A 19,002-nucleotide genomic window follows, 5' to 3' on the forward strand; every position below is an offset into this window, starting at 1 on the left:
TATTGTCACTTTTACAGAGTATCCATGGAATTTTGACACAGAAACAGAGAAGAACTTAGAGAATTGGTTGTACCTTCCCAATTACTTTAACCCACCAAATGTTTATAAACTTATAGGTAAATCATATATAATTCACAATTACTTTAACCCACCAAATGTGTATAAACTTATAGGTAATTCATATACAAATGTACATGTATAATTTCCCAATTACCTCAACCTATCAAATGTGTAAAAAATTATGGGTAAATCATATACACATGTATAATTCACAATTACTTCAACCCACCAATTGTGTATAAATTGATATGTAATTCATATACATGTATAATTCCCAATTACTTCAACCCACCAATTGTGTATAAATTGATATGTAATTCATATACATGTATAATTCCCAATTACTCCAACCTATCAAATGTGTGTAAAATTATAGGTAAATCATATATAATTCACAATTACATCAACCTACCAATTGTGTATAAATTTTTGACCAATGTTGATGGAATCTGTAACTTAAAGATATAAACCTGATCTCTGAATAAAGACATGCTTCAGTTCCAATTACAATACTGTAAAATCACTTATTTTCATGAGGAAAAAAAACTGATTAGGTTACATGATACTGTAGTTGAATTTCTTACACGTCTTGTAGGATACTAATGTCATTGGTCTCTTCGCACTATGAAAACAACAAAAATCAAACCACGTGAAAATAGTGATTTCATAGTATTTACTGTTTTCATTAAAGTGTATTAAAACTTACTGAATTATGCCATTGATCAGTGATAATAAGATTCATGTAGAAAGAATCCTTCCTATGGATATTGTTAACATGTAATGTCATCAAAATTGTATTGTGAAATAAATGTATAGGGAGTCTTTAATTCAATTTTTCAAGTATATTTTGCTGTTGTAGGTGATTTTTTCCTGCTTCTGTTTGTGTGCCTACAGTGGCAGGTGTTTAGAATTGAGGCTCAGTTCCACACAGATTCTGAAGCAAGATATGGTGGAGGCAGTAATGAGGATATACTACCAGAGGTGGAGGCCAACATGCCCATCCCTGTCGCAGACTTTACCACTGTGTCTGAGTAAGTATCACACTAGAAGTTGAGACCAACATGCCTATCCCTGTTGTAGACTTTACCACAGTGTCTGAGTAAGTATCACTCTACCAGAGGTGGAGACTAACATGCCTATCCCTGTCGTAGACTTTACCACAGTGTCTGAGTAAGTATCAAACTTCTTGAGGTGGAGGCCAACATGCCTGTCCCTGTTGTAGACTTTACCACAGTGTCTGAGTAAGTATCAAACTACTTGAGGTGCAGGCCAACATGCCTATCCCTGTCGCAGACTTTGCCACTGTGTCTGAGTAAGTATCAAACTAGAAGTTAAGGCCAACATGCATATCCCTGTCGTAGACTTTACCACTGTGTCTGAGTAAGTATCAAACTACCTGAGGTGGAGGCCAACATACCTATCCCTGTCATAGACTCTACCACTGAGTAAGTATCACACTACCAGAGGTGGAGGCCAACATGCCTATCCCTGTCATAGACTTTACCACTGTGTCTGAGTAAGTATCACAATACCAGAGGTGGAGGCCAACATGCCCATCCCTGTCGCAGACTTTACCACTGTGTCTGAGTAAGTATCACACTAGAAGTTGAGACCAACATGCCTATCCCTGTTGTAGACTTTACCACAGTGTCTGAGTAAGTATCACACTACCAGAGGTGAAGGCCAACGTGCATATCCCTGTCGTAGACTTTACCACAGTGTCTGAGTAAGTATCAAATTTCTTGAGGTGGAGGCCAACATGCCTGTCCCTGTCGTAGACTTTACCACAGTGTCTGAGTAAGTATCAAACTACTTGAGGTGAAGGCCAACATGCCTATCCCTGTCGCAGACTTTGCCACTGTGTTTGAGTAAGTATCAAACTAGAAGTTAAGGCCAACATGCATATCCCTGTTGTAGACTTTACCACTGTGTCTGAGTAAGTATCAAACTACCTGAGGTGGAGGCCAACATACCTATCCCTGTCATAGACTTTACCACTGAGTAAGTATCACACTACCAGAGGTGGAGGCCAACATGCCTATCCCTGTCACAGACTTTACCACTGTGTCTGAGTAAGTATCACATGGATGTCAGTGTCAACCTCTGGAAATAGACGGAAGTGAAATCTGTGTATAAATACTTGTCTGTCGTATGCTTTTACTGATTTTGTCTTTGCTAAATTCAGTGCATTAACTGGGTTTTAATGGCCAGGGTTTACAGAAACTCTTGCCATTAGCTGCTATACAGAAGCATCAATGTTTTAAAAACACATCTTTCTAAAATTTATTTGTTAAATAAATGTTTTGTAATGTCTGTTCATGTAATACTATATGTGTAATTCTCACAGTAGGAAAGGGTTTTTATTTTTGTTATTAAATAACCAAACATTACTGAAATATATTCTTATAAAACTTGTGCACATGCAGCCATAGGAGGTATGTATTTCATGGAGTGTGTTTTCACCTTATGAGAAAGCCTTTTGCAATGCATTTCAGAATTTTAATGTCTTTACCTCCTGATTCTGAAAATCTTAATAAAAATAGCAAATCCAGATTTCAGTGTTCAATAATTCAAGCTTTTAAAGGAAAGGAAACACATTTTATGCCAAAAAAGTGTTTACTGTTACATGTGTGTTTCTAATGTGTGATTTAAACCTGCACCATTCCAGACCAATGTTTTGCATAGTTACACATAATGAATTGATAATTCTCTACTATTTCACTTATTGCCCAAGTGTTACTTTCATTTGCGTCTAAAATGTGCACAAGACTGTATTACGGTACTAATTTTTTTTTAGCATTTATAATTAAATTTAATTAAGGACAAGTCACCAATACGAGTCTATGAACAAATTTAATTACAGTTGTTTGAATTGAAATTTTAATAGCCTATACGTGTAGTCCATTATTGTTGAAATGTTTGTTGTCATTTTGCATGTTGTATTAATAGGAAACAGCTATACATGTGCTTGTGATATACAAACATATTAATAACTTAATACAAAAATGTTCTGTTGCCAAGTTAGGTATAAAAAGTTTTGTTTCTGTGCTTCCTTCCAAACTTTGATGTTGTTGTTTATTGAGTAAGAAGTTCTGGAAATGATGTCTTTGATATGTTTTTAGGTCATACCTGGACGTAGTCAAGAGCGGCTTTTTTTCGTACATGTACTGGTTGACCCTGTTCATCATCTTCCTAGCTGGCACAAACCGAATCAACCTGTTCAGTATGGGTTACATTATCGGTGCTCTTTGTTTTATGTGGTACGGACAGGAATTCATTCTTAAACCACTCAGGCAGATTAGAAGAAGGTACAGATTTATTTTTATAGTGTCTATATATGTAGAAAAACACTGCTATTTATTAAAAACAGTGAACATTTAAATTGATGATTTTTTAAAAGGTAAATTGTCTCTTTTGAAACCTAAATGAAACTTCAAAGAGAGATAACTCTTGAGAACTCATGATTCAGGCTTTCTCTGAATTCATTCCTTGCAGCTGGAACACATTCTTGGGCTACACAGTCATTGTGATATTCCTGAAGGCTTCTTTGCAGGTATAACTCACCAGCATTCTTTATTCAATTTGTTTGGACACCTGTGTTTTTATAGCACAGATCATTTAGTGATAACAAATAATGTTATGCATTTTTTTTTGTCAAAATTATGTTACATGAGGTAAATTATTATGCTAACAGATGACTTTATCTGTTTATAAAATTCATTATGTCCATGATTGACCACTCAATAGAATCAGTGTGTACAGAATGACATCATAAGCCTGCTGTCAATCATACTTGTAAAAGCTTTACTTAATGTGTAAGGATGAACTCCCATAACATATATTAATAAAAAAAAAATATATAAATCTACGGTAATTTTGATAGTTTTCAAATGAGATTTTTTAAAAATGACACCTTTTGAATAGTTTTCAATAGATTGGATACTTTGTAATTTTGAGGCATATAGCATTATAATTGATTTTTTAGACCCTATAACAGCCAAATTTGTTGTGGTTAGTGACCATTTGTTATTTTATAAATAAAGATGAAAAGGAGAAAATAATGGGTGGATCTAAGTGCAGTAGAGGAATAATGAACAGATTTTTCTTTTGTCGTTTACATTTCACATGACAATGTTTACCAATCAAGAATCCAAGTACAGAATGTATTCATTGGAATTGAGTCTGCTTTGCAGATTTTGAAAATAAATAATCTGTCCTTGACTGGCTTAAAAACAAATAATCTGACTTAAAAAAATTTGCCAGCCCCTCTTTCCTTAGATTTCTTTGCCCTCAAAACTGCAACCCAAGTTCTTATTTGCCCCATGCAGAACTTTCACCTGCAATTCCAGAGGTGGTCAAGGCACCAAGTTAAGTAACGAGAGAGGAGAAAATGTATGGCTGGATGGAGAATCGAACCCGGGACCCCTGCATCACGTACTAGTCAGTTGCTCTACCAACTGAACTATCAGGCAAATATCTATGGCCCAAACCATTACACACGTATAGATAGATTTTGATAAAATACTGTGACAAGCCAAAGGAGAAAAATGTACCTAATTGCACTTATGTATTTTAAGGGGGAATTTTCAATAGTGGGGTGGGACTAAAAGTTGATGGGAATTGTTGAAAACTGTGTATCCCACCTGAAATAGAGGTAATATCTTCCATATGATGGTATTATTTTGGTAAAAGTGGTATTCTGTTATGGTACACATATCAAAGATTAAATACTTGTAAAAATTGGTGTAAATTCTGATACTCATTTTTTTGTCAATCTACCAAGGGGCTGTGTAGCATATCATCCTTTGTCAGATAAAATGATATTCTTATAACATTGAATGTACAAAGAATAGTAAAGTTCATTCATAGTAAAAATAAAATCTATTGCTCATGCGAAAAATAGTCAAAATACAAATCATTTTTGATGTGATGTCACTGTCTTTGTGGTTGGATGCATTTCCTGGAATGAATTATCACCCCGTTAAGCATTTTAAAGTCTTTGATCATGCTGTAATAGCCAATTGATAGCCATGTAGAATTTTCGTAAAGTACCATATATAAATATATTGAAATTTTCTTACGATAAGAGTGGTATCATATCAAATACACTGGCTCAGATACAAGCCTTACTATATTCTATGTTGACATTTTTGCAGCTGCTGGGCTGTGTTTACATTGACTACCTGTACAACAATCATTGCTGGTTGGTTCAGCTTCTGGGACTCACCTGTCTATCCCCTTCTATCATGTATTCACCAGGTAATTATCTAATTACAAGAAGACTTAACAAGAGTTGTACTTATCTACGTTAAAGGTCACCTGGGCACAAAAGTGATCCATATGCTATCTGATCTTCTCCATCGTTGTGCTTTTTTGTGTGGGGGGGGGGGGGGGTGGGGGGGGTGGTTAATTTTAAGCTTCTCTGAAATGGCAAAAACCATTTCAACCAATTTTGAATATAGCATCTAAGGATAGAGGGAATCAAATGTTGTGAATTCCATGGTCTTACTCCCCCAGGGGCTTGAGGATCACAGTTGTAACAATAAATTTTCATGCCATATTCAAAAATCTTCATTTTTTCTGGACATATAGGAAGAAGACTGTTTGCAAGATTACAATAAGCATTTATCCTCTACAAAAACTGTCAAATTCCTGGCCTCTTGGTCCATGGGTTCAGGCCATAGGGTGGGGCTAAGTTGATTATATCAAGAGAAACTCTCAATATTCAGGTGAACATCAAGGCCCATGGGTCTCATTGTTTTTCAAGATGAATTAAAATCTGGTCCATATGAAAGCTACTCAGAAAATTTTATAAAATGCTAGATTGTGTTTGTTGATGTGTTTTCCTTTGAAATGACACAGATCATTTTGTTTGTGTAAAAAAAAAATTAATTGATGTACATGTACTAACAATTATTGATATTTTATGTACATGTACTAACAGTTATTGATATTTTATGTACATGTACTAACAATTATTGATATTTTATGTACATGTACTAACAATTATTGATATTTTGCTGCAGAGTACTCTATTATTGTGCAAGGTTTGTTATAAACAGCATCTATAGAAAAGCTTTAAAGAAATGCAAATCACCACTGCTTAGACAAAGCCAGGCTAACCTACTGTGAAAGTTGAAAGAGCTTTTTTAAAAATGTTCACAATTAATGCTAGAGGCTATTCATTTACTTCAGTTTCAAGGAACTACACCATCATTTACTTTCATTTTGTGGAAATTTATCAGGAATCAAATGTTTAATAAATCAGAACTGATGTATAAATGTAGCAGCAAATAGCCTTTCACTATCATAAATAAATAGACAATGTCACATCCTATTATTATACTTGAATTTATCATTTTGGATTTTTGTGAAGGGACCAAGTAGTCCCAGTATACAGTTTAATTGATGTGTGGAATTCTGTAAACATTCAGATATTAACAGGATTCATGGCCTTATAGATTAGAAATGATCGTGAAAAGTATATAGATTTTAATCATTAGGCCTGCAGATATTGAGCTTAATTTCAGTATTTGGTAATGATAAGTAACAGATCTGTTCACTAGTAATCCTGTCACCTGCACCCTCACCCACCTAATCATCCAATCCCCTTCCCTGTAGAACTCTTTATTGCAATGAATTCAGACTTTATTATGCTGGTGCCTATACTTTAAAGGTGAGTCATAATCTTGTCTCAAGTTCAAAATTATCTTGTTGATGAAAGTTCTTGTTTAACAAGATGTTGAAATTGTGTTACTTCTATCAGTCTTGTCAGGGCAATGCCATTGATTGTAATATATTCTATATTTTGTGAAGTGTTGACCATAACATGATTATGATTGAAATGTATTCTATGAGGGTCATGCAAAAACTACATAGACAATGTCCCTTATCATCATATTATTAATTTTACAAGATTTAAGATCAACACATTTTCATATGTAAAAACATTTATTTTGTTGATATGTGAAGTTTCATTCCATTCGAGTAAGTACAACTCATGTTACTTGATTAGTTTTAAAAACAACATGTTTTGTCACCACGGAGCATGCTTAACAACATTGTAACGTCAAAAACAGCATCGAGAACGTTTATCAAAATTACTCTGCCTTTTCATATCACAAATGGTTTGTAGCGTCTTACCCATGCATTCATAAAAACATAATTATCCATAACACTTGACACCTAGTTTGCTAACAGTTGTTCAAGAAGCTCAAGTTAGAGTGTCAGTGTTTTCAAATTCGTTTTAAACTCTGCTTTCACAAGTTCCGCAACAGTGAAGTGCACATCACGTTTCATGATGTTGCTATCTTTTTTGACCAGATTTTTATAATCTGTTTCTTCGCAGACCGTCATCGTCCGATTCAAAGTCTCTACCATTCAAAAACTGTCTTTTCCATGTATATACAAATGTTCAGCTCATTTTTGATTCATTTCCTGGTTCCTCCGACATTTTCAGAGTTTGTTTTAGAGGTTTCAAGAAATGCAAAGCGAAATTATATTGCTACTCGCTGCTCTGTGACATCCTTTGGCATCATCATTTTTTGCTTTTTTAATGAAGTCTGTCTGTCTTTAGAAATCTTTTAAACAAAGCAATGTACTACATTACAGTTTAGCAAAAGAAGTAACAGAAAAATATTAAACTTGAACATTTAAATTTTATTTTGTTTAAGGGCTATTTATAAGAGTTATGACTACACAATATAAAGTGTATAATTAGTAAATAACTCAATTTTGACCCTGCTCTGTGATCCCAATTTTCCTGTTTTAAATCTTTGATAACTTTGATAAATGTCAAGATATATTCCAATTTTTGGACTCAGATTATTTGAATATTTTTTTAAAATGTGTGTACCAAATTTGGTTATAAGACGTTAAATAAAAAAAGTTATGACAGAAGTCTACGAATTTTTTGAATGACCCTCATATATTTTGTATATTTTTTTATTTAATGTCAGCGATTTTTTCTATACATTGGGAAAGGGTCCAGTACCAGTTCAATTGGGAAAAATAGCATCGAAGTAGAACAAAGGAAAATTTTCTGTCATTAAAACAAATGAAACATATTTCCAACCTCATTACCTATTAATCCATGTTTTAGAGAATAAACAACAAGTATTTATTGTTTTTCATATCAATGTCCCTTGTTCTCGCATTTTCATGCTTTCAATTTGTCAAAATGTATGACACTACGCTGTCTACACCACAGGTCCCGCCATATGTCATCTAATCTAATGATGAAGGTAACGGAATCAGCCGAGGTTTGCCGAATGGCCATATTATGACTAATCTCTACTTTGGTGGCGGAGGATAGTTTTTTTTAATGCCAAACATGTGCCGAGGGGGTACACATATACATGTGATCCATAAAAACATGTACATGGGGACAGATTTCCAGGGGCTAATTAATTATACTTCATATGCCCATGGCTCACAAATTTTGTCAACAAATTATGTAATCTGCCTATTAGAGTGCACATGTACCAAAAATGCACCTGGGGACTCCCCAAATTTTGGCTTGTTTTTCCAAGATTTGGGCCTCAGTCGCACCCATACAACCCACCCCCAGGCCCGAGCGAGCAGGATAAAACACATAGTAGTCTGTAAATCAATGCATGCCCTAATGAAATTCACCAATTGATAGGGGGCCATTCACCTTCTCTCTGAGTACACACCTTCCTCTAAGGCATACTGCTTTTCAGCTGAATTTCCTCCGCAACTGACCACGTGTCTTAGTTTCGCATTGACAACTCTGTATATGATAAGCGTCATAGTGACACTTACATGATGCACATCATTTTTTTCAGCAAGCACTCTGCTACACTGTAAATGTGACCCCTAATTATTCTAATCATTTTTCTACATAAAATATCACATCAAACGGGATATCTCAGTTTTTTAAGAAATTTGACTGGGTCTTTAGTACGAAAATATCCCCTGCCACCTTTCGATTTAAGGGGAAGTGAAACAATTAGTCAACTTGTACAATACTTCATATAAAAAGAAATACGATGTCATCGTAGTCTGTTGCTTGGCAGTTGAATTGGGAACTTTTAGTCTCAAAATTGGGAAAAATATAAAGTTTTTTGGCATTGGGAATGGTACCGTTTATCAGTTCAAGTTATATAAGGAAAAAAAAAACGCTGAATGTCTTATTATAACCAAATTTGGTACACCTATTTTAACAAAATATTCAAATAATTTGAGTATTGACAATAACATGATTATGATTGAAACATGTGTCACCAAGACAGGACAATGATTGACCTGGAACTATATAGGAAAAGGTGTAGACATTCTTTTTTTTTCATTTAAAGAAGAAAAATGAAGGGGGAAAAAAAGAAAGTTTTTAATTAGGCTTTGAGGGAGACACTTGAAGCATATCAATACATCTTGTCTTTTTCTTGGACACTTCACAGTCACTGCAGACTTCAATTCTCACTAATATATTCAAGTACTTTATGTCTCATTACCATCTTCCAAGTACTCACTAAAATCCTCTTAGTCCTTCTTGTCTCACTGAGATCCTCTAAGTGTATCATATCTCACTGAAATCTGCTCAGTCTTTTACACATCACTGAAATCATCCTAGTCTCACTTTTATTATCTTGGTCCTTTATATCTCACTGATAGACCCCTTAGTCCCTTAAGTCTCACTGAAATCATCTCAGTCCTTCATATCTCACTGAGACTTCCATAGTCCATCACATCTCACTGAAATCATCTTCGTATCTCACTGAGATCCCCATACTACAACATATCTCACTGATATTATCTCAGTCTTTCATATCTCACTGAGATCTCCATAGTCCATCAGATCTCACTGAAATCATCTCAGTCTTTCATATCTCACTGAGATCCCCATAGTCCATCAGACCTCACTGAAATCATTTCAGTCCTTCATATCTCACTGAGATCCCATAGTTCATCAAATCTCACTTAAATCATCTCAGTCTGTCACATCTCACTGAGATCCCCAAAGTCCATCAGATCTCACTGAAATAATCTTAAGTCCTTTATATCTCAGCTTGTAACCATGCACTGCTGTGATTGGGCTGTATATCACACACTCTACAAATATTATACAGTAAAAACTGCCATAGCGACCCACTGTATTAAGCGACTCACTGTCATATGTGACCGTAAAAAAATCCCCCCAACGAATTCCCTTTATATTATACCTGTATTAAACAACCACCTGTCTGACACGACCAGTGACCGTGATTTTCGCTACATTTTTAGCTCACCTGAGCTGAAAGCTCAAGTGAGCTTTTCTGATCACCCGTTGTCCGTCGTCCGTCCGTCTGTCCGTCCGTCCATCCGTCTGTCCGTCTGTCTGTAAACTTTTCACATTTTCAACTTCTTCTCAAGAACCACTGGGCCAATTTTAACCAAACTTGGTACAAAGTATCCTTGGGTAAAGGGGAGTGTAAATTGTTAAAATAAAGGGCCAAGTCCCCTTACAAGGGGAGATAATCAAGAAAAGACAAAAATAGGGTGGGGTCATTAAAAAATCTTCTTCTCAAGAACCACTGGGCCAGAAAAGCTGAAACTTATGTGGAAGCATTCTGGGATAGTGTAAATTCTAAATTGTTAAAATCATGACCCCCAGGGGTAGGGCGGGGCCACAATAGGGAATCCAAGTTTTACATTGAAATACATAAGAAAAATCTTTAAAAATCTTCTTCTTAAGAACCAAAGGACCAGAAAAGCTGAAACTTATATGAAAGCATCCTGGGGTAGTGTAGATTATAAATTGTTCAAATCATGACCCCCGGGGGTAGGGCGGGGCCACAATAGGGAATCCAAGTTTTACATTGAAATACATAAGAAAAATCTTTAAAAATCTTCTTCTCAAGAACCACAGGGCCAGAAAAGCTGAAACTTATATGGAAGCATCCTGGGGTAGTGTAGATTATAAATTGTTCAAATCATGACCCCGGGGGTAGGGCGGGGCCACAATAGGGAATCCAAGTTTTACATTGAAATACATAAGAAAAATCTTTACAAATCTTCTTCTCAAGAACCACAGGGTCAGAAAAGCTTAAACATATTTGGAAGCATCCTGGGGTAGTGTAGATTATAAACTGTTCAAATCATGACCCCCGGGGGTAGGGCAGGGCCACAGTAGGGAATCCAAGTTTTACATTGAAATATATAAGAAAAATCTTTACAAATCTTCTTCTCAAGAACCACAGGGCCAGAAAAGCTGAAACTTATATGGAAGCAACCTTGGGTAGTGTAGATTATAAATTGTTTAAATCATGACCCCCGGGGGTAGGGCAGGGCCATAATAGGGAATCCAAGTTTTACATTGAAATACATAAGAAAAATCTTTAAAAATCTTCTTTCAAGAACCACTGGACCAATAAAGCTGAAACATATTTGGAAGTATCCTGGGGTAGTGTAGATTCTAAATTGTTCAAATTTTGACCCCCGGGGGTAGGGCGGGGCCATAATAGGTATATTAAAAGGGGGGAAATCTGGTAAAGAACAGCATGGCCAAAGTTACTCAGGTGAGCGATGTGGCCCATGGGCCTCTTGTTAGTGATTTCAGGCAATTTTACCTTGATTTAACGACTATATAATTTCCGATTCTTACTTTCGATTTCGGTCGAGCATGTTAGATTTTTGGTTTAAACATCTATACAGACACGCGGTTTTATCATTTAAAAATTATATATAGTGAGTTTTACAAATAATACAACATTACAAGATAAATACTTTTCCTTACATTTTGATATTTATTGAATAAACATTGAAATCTATTACATAAACATTCACGTTGTTTGAGCGCCATTTTGAAAAAAGACGTTCGAGGTCGATCCCGATATATCATTTCGTGCTATAACAGTATAAGAGCCTAACGGACATTCAGCTATAAAATTTGCCTGTTTTACTTTTAATTTCCAAGTAACTAAATCCAACATATTTAATTCAATTGTGTCACTGTATGGTTATGAAAACACAGGCTAGCTAGCACCCATGCCAGGTGTTAATTGCAGTGATTGAAGTATCCAGTGACAAACACGCAATTAGACGCGGTAATTTAGTCATGAAAAAAATTATTAGGTTAAATAAATTTTTAGTTAGAAATGTCATTTCATTTGTTACCAAATGCATAACAAAAATCATGACACAATTTTAAATTCTTAGTAGTGCGCAGAATTTACAAAGTTTTATAGACTATAGCCTAATGTAAAAAAAATCTATTATAAGAAGAAAATCTTTACAACTTATTTATAATGATTAAAAAATCTTAATATTTTCAGATATTCAATATTTCTCAATAATTAATATGACTCATGTGCGTATCAAACACACAAATTTTATTATCGAACATGACGATTTTACCCATAATATACAAGCATTTACAGTAGAGCAGTACTTATTGAAAAGTGGAAATATACAGTACATGGTATAAAATACATTCCACATACATGTATAATTTTTTCAGCATTGTATATTTGAACACTGTAGAAAATAGGCAACCTGTATTAAGAGACCACCTGTCATATGTGACCTTTTTTCCTTTCTCCGTTGGAAGGTCTCTTAATACAGGTTTGACTGTATTCCTTAATGTTTTAAATGCTTAAGATCAGAGCGTATTAAGTAAAACAACTAATAACAGTAAAATTCTATTGTTGGAAAATTATAACGATTGTATTGTTCAATATGTTTGACATTACAGGTGGCAGTGGTTTTGAGTGTAAAGTGGAGATTGATGATTCGGGGTTGAGTTGGGATGTGGTTTGTTTGACCTTTCTTCTGTTACAATTACGGATCTACAAAAGTCACTACTTCAGACACATAGTGGCCAGTGCTGAGGCACAGAATGCTTTAGCAGCCAGGTACCCAGCATTATAAGTCTTAAAATTTACTTGTACTAAACATGATTTTTGTGTTGGATGTTGATATGACAGACACATTGGGATTTTTTTGTATGATATATATACATATGTCTGGAAAGAGTCACACTTCCACCAAAAATTTTTAATTTCATTAATTAAATTTAATCCCAAAACCTGTTGAAATATAAGTTAAAAGGAGATGCAAGCATCAGATGGAGTTTTAAAGGTCAGCTTTAACTTTGACATTTTTCATGATAAGAATTACATTGTGTAATAACATTTTATCAATATAGAATACTAGTATATTTATTTTGAAGAATTTTATCAGAAATTTATATAAGTACAGTCAAACCTTGTTATCTCGAACTTAATGGGACTGAGAAAATACTTTGAGACATCTGAGGATTCGAGATATCTAGTGTAAAACACTTAAGGAATAAGCAGTTGGGACTAACAAATCACTTCGACATACCCATGGTATTTGAGATATCAGTGTTTGAGAAGTTCAACTGTATAAAGATTTGTGATTGTGAAGCAATGTTGGTGGCTCTATTTAATTCATTGAATTCATTAATTTTTTAACTCTGTATTGGTTACATGTAGCCTGAGAGGAGGGTGTCCTATTTGTGAATGACATCCCTTTTGTTTTTCTCAGAGGAGCTCAACTCATAAACGAGATCCTGATAACTCGAGTCCAGGAACAGAGGGAGGATGAGAGAAAAGTCCTAGAGAATATCAAAAAGAAAATGGAGTTTCTCCGCCAGAAGAAATTTCAAGGAAGCACAAGAAATTTTATGGAGCCAGATGAACATTTTCAAGGTAAAATTTTCTTCCCAAGTGCTAGTATAAAATGCTAATCTATGAGTGGTGAGTAAATAAAGAAATTCATATGTAATACCATTTCAAGTTGAAAAAAAAAAGATAATTCTGATGACTTTTTAGCTCACCTAAACTGAAGGCTCAAGTGAGCTTTTCTGATCACATGTCATCTGACTCTCTGTCCATCTGTCCTTCTGTAAACTTTTCACATTTTCAACTTCTTCTCCAGAATCACTTGATCATTTTCAATCAAATTTACCTAAAAGCATCTTTGGGTTAAGGGGATTCAAGTATCTTTAAAAAAAAGGGCCATGTCCTCTTTAAAGGTGTGATAATCAAGAAAAGACAAAACTAGGATGGGTATCTTAAAAAATCTTCCTCTTAGGAACCACTAGGCCAGAAATGTTGAAACTTATGTGAAAGCTTTCTAACATAGTGTTGATTCAATTTTGTTCAAATGACCCCTGGGATAAGTTAGGGCCACAATGGAATATCAAAGGTTTGCATGTGAGTATGTATGAAAGATCTTTATAAATCATCTTCTCAAGAAAAGCAAAGCCATATTTATTCGTATTAATTTGGAAGCATAGTAGGTAGTGTAGATTCAAATTTGTTCAGATCATTGCTCCTCAAAGGTAGGATGGGGCCACAAGAGGAGATGAAAGTTTTACATGGGAATATATAGAACAAATCTTTAGAAAATCTTCTGCTCAAAAACAACAAGGCCAGGATAAGTCATATTTATATGAAAGCATTCTCAGGTTCAGATTTATGTTTGTTCAAATCATGGCACCCTAATGTCACTGTAATTGTTGTATCATGACATTATAGCTATCCGTTCTGGAGACTACTATCTATTCGATGACTATGATGTACATGGTGAGGACCCTACCAGTATTACCATCGGAGGAGATTCTGAGGAAGAGGATGAGGGCAAGGCAGATCCTATGAAGGTGAATAGAAGAATTCAAAATTGTGTCCTCAGATTATTTTGTTATGAGAAACGTTAATCATTCCATGGAAAGTTTTGCAATGAATTACACTATTTCTAGGTTGTTGCTTGTAGATACTTTTCCTTGTCTTTGTAGTTGATTTCCACAGCAATAGAATCTGGTCCTAAAGCTGCTGTGGAACAAGCAGAAGAAGAGGTATACTTTTAGTAAAAGAGAAAAAAATCAGAAAACATTCAGTTCTATCCCCCTCTCTTTAAAAAAGGATTTTGAGATTTATAAGTGTCACACATGTCCTAACTTTCCAATTAATTAGTATCTGAATCGTGACTGTGTGTAACAGAAACATTGGAAATTCCTACTTGATACAAGATTATTTATGACCCCTGAACAAGTCATGCCTTGACTTAATGTGGGTAAGTACCTGGTGACTGGCAAAGAAACATTAAATTTGTGTAAATTTATCTTATTAGGAAGAAGATAGTGAGCAAGGTGAAGCAGTCACAGAGGAGGAGAAAGAAGAAGAATATGGTATGAAGAAGAAAAAACTTTTTGTTCCTTATTGATTTCACTGATTGAAGTTAACATTCAATGAAAATTTGAATTTTACATCCTAACCTGATGACACAACAGATTCTTAGAAAAGATTATTCGATTTATCACAAGAGACAGAGAGAAGTTTTGAAGTAATAGTTTATTCAATTCATATTAAGAAAATCTGAGACCAGTGTAAATATAAATGTATAACATTCTTTTAAGTCCAATCTCCTTATTTTTCAGAATCCAAAGTAGAAAAAGTCAAATATATCTTTAAATTGATTCAAAAGTTATTGGAGCAGTTGGCTGATTGGATAATAGACAAATTTAATGACATCTCAAAGAATCACCGCCTGGTGGCCTCCAAACTGGAGCGGGAAATGAAACATCAGAAGGAGAAAATCCAGGTCAGTTCTCCGTCTGTATCTCTCTCTCAAACACAAATAATCATGGTTATAATGGAATCACAATATCCCTTTGTCTGTCTGAGAATGTTTTGTCCATTTTGTATCTAAAACACATTTTTTTCAACCAGTGGACGTCCCACTTCGTGTTTGAATATATACACATTCTTTTACTGTTATTTGTCAAATAAGTTATGGCCTATTAAGGAAGCGATTGCAAGGCATCACGTGATCGACTCTTGTGATGTTTAAAAAAAGAAAGTTCACGGTAACCATTTCTGGAATAAGGGGTGTGATGTGATTGCGCCAATGACAAAAAGTCCTTGTGGCAACATTTCATGAACAGAGAAAGAATAGGACGTAACGCTGCAGAGTGTTGGGGAGCGTCGACGCAGATTTTTTCATATACGTGTTTTGTTTTGACACGTCTAGCTTTTGTATATATAGTTCTGAACATTGAAATCTATCTCATTAATAAAATGAAGTTATATCTGGATCTTTATGTCCTCTTGTTTTAATTAATTAAAATATTAGAAATTACTATTGGATCTACATCAACGTATATATTCATTTCCTAGAAACTTCAGAAGGCGTGATTTTCTCAGTGATTAATGAATATGGATGAACAGATGAACGAATGCGATTTTGATATATATAGACTAGTTTGAGGTTGCATGCTGGACATGAACATCTTTTTTTTTTAAGATTGCAGAGAAAATTTGTTTTCCTCTATAAGATCTTCTCTAGCTTTTCAATACTTACATAGGCCATGTAAACATTGAATCATCGCTGCATATGTTGTGTAATCATTTTGTTGTATACTGTTTTATGCATCGTATTTTCAATTGAAAAAAAAAAAATTGAAACTGAACACACTTCTTCTGACAGAAAAGAAAAGTTTCTTTTTGCAAGTTTTCACAAATCTAGCAAAAAATAATTTTTAAAATAATAATTTTTGAAAATTCACAAGGACATGAACAAAGACGCTTCACACCGGCATATTTTTTGAAGTGCATAAGCACGAAGCGACGCAAATTTATGTCATTCAACAGTTATTTTTGAAACTAAGTTTCTAGTTTTGACGTCAAGTGTGGAATTATGACATCACAATGGAGATATCCTTGCTCCCTCATGTACTCATGTACCTAGTTCATGAGAAAATGATGCGAAGAATATGAAGGAAAAATATTTGCAAATGTAAATATTAAATAGCAAATCACTGTATGTTGCGAAATAAGATATTAGGGTTTTTATATATTTATTGCAGATACAAGTTCTATGAAATAACCCCTATTCATTCAATATGTTCAGACAGGTGTCTAACAACCCCCCCCCCCCCCCCCCCCCCCCCCCCCCCCGTTCCAGGTCACAGTGCAGAGACCTCGATGTTTGTTCAGCGCATGAACAATTTGCCCCTTGGACGACTGTGTACTGGTTTAGAATATATATATTTATATAAAAATGAGACGGGAAAATAAAAATAAACAAATGTGCATGTTGTTATTTTTTTGAGTATATGATTCTATTTTTTTTTTTTACTTTTGTTATTCTGATTTACATATAAAATGAGCAGCAAAGGCAAGATTTTCAGAAAAAAAATTATTTATTAATCTATACATATTGTTTTTTCTTTAGTCTTTTTACAAACTATACATATTTAAGGTTCAGCAGCAAACCATCATACAAAAATTTATGAAATCTTATAATATTTTAGGAAGGGGGGGGGGGGTATTGAAATGCAGGTAGCTTCAAAATGAATGTGCATGCATGATGACCTTACTTCATATTTTAACCATAAGTCACTTATAATAATTTGTACAAAATATATTTGTTTTTGGAAAATTCATTGGGTAATTTTTTGTCAAGACTTTGAGAACTCCTCTTGAGGTGAAAATATTACTGCAAATTTACAATGAATACTCCCCAAAGCAGCGGTGGGATTACTACATCTATCAATAGTTTCCAATACAATTTTTATTTTCATTGAATATAAAGCATATTATTTAATATCTAGTGGAATTTTTTTATTTTGTTTCAATTTTGATACCTGTATGGATATATAAAATTTCACCTCATAAATATCAAAATATTGAAAAAATGTGGTTACCATGGCAACCATATCATCCTTATAACCTGATGACCATGGTTGAAATTTTCATATTATGATACCATTAACGTAAGGCAAATTATATGTAAAAATGAGAAAAATTCATTGAGCGGATTTTTTTTCATGGACCCTTGCAATCGCTTCCTTAAAGGTTCTGTCAAAGAAATAAAAAAGTAAAATTCTTTGGAGATAAAGTTGAAATCTTTTTTCAAAGGAGGAGGGGTGTGTGCTAGTCCTAGTAGGACAGTTCCAGTTGCATTTAATCCTTCAGGTTTACTATTGTTCCATTGTTTTCTACAGAAAAACAAAGCCAGACCTAAAGTCAAAGATGAGACTGTCAGTCTAGACATACCAGAGGATGGAACCACAGGGCCGTCCGGGACCAGGTATGATATTGATCTCTTACTTATGCTGACATTTGTTTGATTTACAGTTAACGTTGTATTTATATGTAGGTAGCATAAGTAAATTATAAGAAGCCTACGGTTTACTGTGTGTTTTGTGTTGTAGTAGAGATGGAGTTGATATGACAGAGATCAGTATAGTCACCACTGAGGAAACTGGAGGGTAGGGAGTCTCAAATTACTGTCCTTTCTGATGTAGTTTTGAATTATGAATTAAAAACCAATGTAATTATACTATAGAGCCTTAGTATAATATTCATCTGATAATTTCAAAGTTTATTTTTATCAAAGTTTTGTTGATGAGAAATCTGCAAGGAAATTGTAAAATGTACACATTTTTAACCCCTGTAGCAAAACTTACTTTACATCAGCAATCTTTAGCTTTACATGTATCTTATTTTCATGAGTTACTCATATGATATTCATAAGCAAGACAAAACTTTAAGAAATCTGGCTATTGTTGTATATAATCCTTGATAATACAAATATATCCAAGATTAAAATTTTGCGATCAGATGTCTCATTTAATTATGTGAAAATAAAGTTCTCTTAAATGAAAACTGGTTTACAGTATTGTTAAGAATGTCATTTTTCTTTGTCAGAGATGCAGTGGATGGTGGATTACAGGGTAAACCCTCCACAAAGTTTGAGACCAACAAGAACAAAGTCTACCTACTGTTTGAAGCCACGTACTACGCAGTGGTGTCACGGTCTGAGCTTGTGTGTTACTTCCTGATGATTCTGAACCAGATCTTGTACTGCAGTCTGCTGTCCCTCCCTCTCCCCCTCATGGTCTTCCTGTGGGGCATGCTGTCCGTGCCACGCCCATCCAAGACTTTTTGGATTACAGCCATCACTTACACAGAGGTA

At 34.5% G+C, this 19,002-nt stretch overlaps 1 protein-coding gene across 1 annotated transcript in view; it reads left to right on the forward strand.

Annotated features, from left to right (window-relative positions):
• Positions 1–19,002, forward strand: part of LOC133171758 (piezo-type mechanosensitive ion channel component 2-like) — a 75,999-nt gene that overhangs the window by 27,442 nt on the left and 29,555 nt on the right. Inside the window, exons 23-36 of the mRNA XM_061306557.1 lie at positions 18–116; positions 920–1,091; positions 3,183–3,368; positions 3,556–3,613; positions 5,217–5,319; positions 12,752–12,911; positions 13,567–13,730; positions 14,562–14,683; positions 14,819–14,878; positions 15,154–15,211; positions 15,461–15,624; positions 18,029–18,114; positions 18,239–18,295; positions 18,735–18,999. Coding sequence (XP_061162541.1) covers positions 18–116; positions 920–1,091; positions 3,183–3,368; positions 3,556–3,613; positions 5,217–5,319; positions 12,752–12,911; positions 13,567–13,730; positions 14,562–14,683; positions 14,819–14,878; positions 15,154–15,211; positions 15,461–15,624; positions 18,029–18,114; positions 18,239–18,295; positions 18,735–18,999 — 1,754 coding nt within the window. The remainder of the gene's footprint in view (positions 1–17; positions 117–919; positions 1,092–3,182; positions 3,369–3,555; positions 3,614–5,216; positions 5,320–12,751; positions 12,912–13,566; positions 13,731–14,561; positions 14,684–14,818; positions 14,879–15,153; positions 15,212–15,460; positions 15,625–18,028; positions 18,115–18,238; positions 18,296–18,734; positions 19,000–19,002) is intronic.

Source organism: Saccostrea echinata, unplaced genomic scaffold (genome assembly GCF_033153115.1).
Source record: "Saccostrea echinata isolate AGI-Se365-2 ecotype Australia unplaced genomic scaffold, CSIRO_AGI_Sech_v1 ptg000054l, whole genome shotgun sequence".
Classification (NCBI taxonomy): domain Eukaryota; kingdom Metazoa; phylum Mollusca; class Bivalvia; order Ostreida; family Ostreidae; genus Saccostrea; species Saccostrea echinata.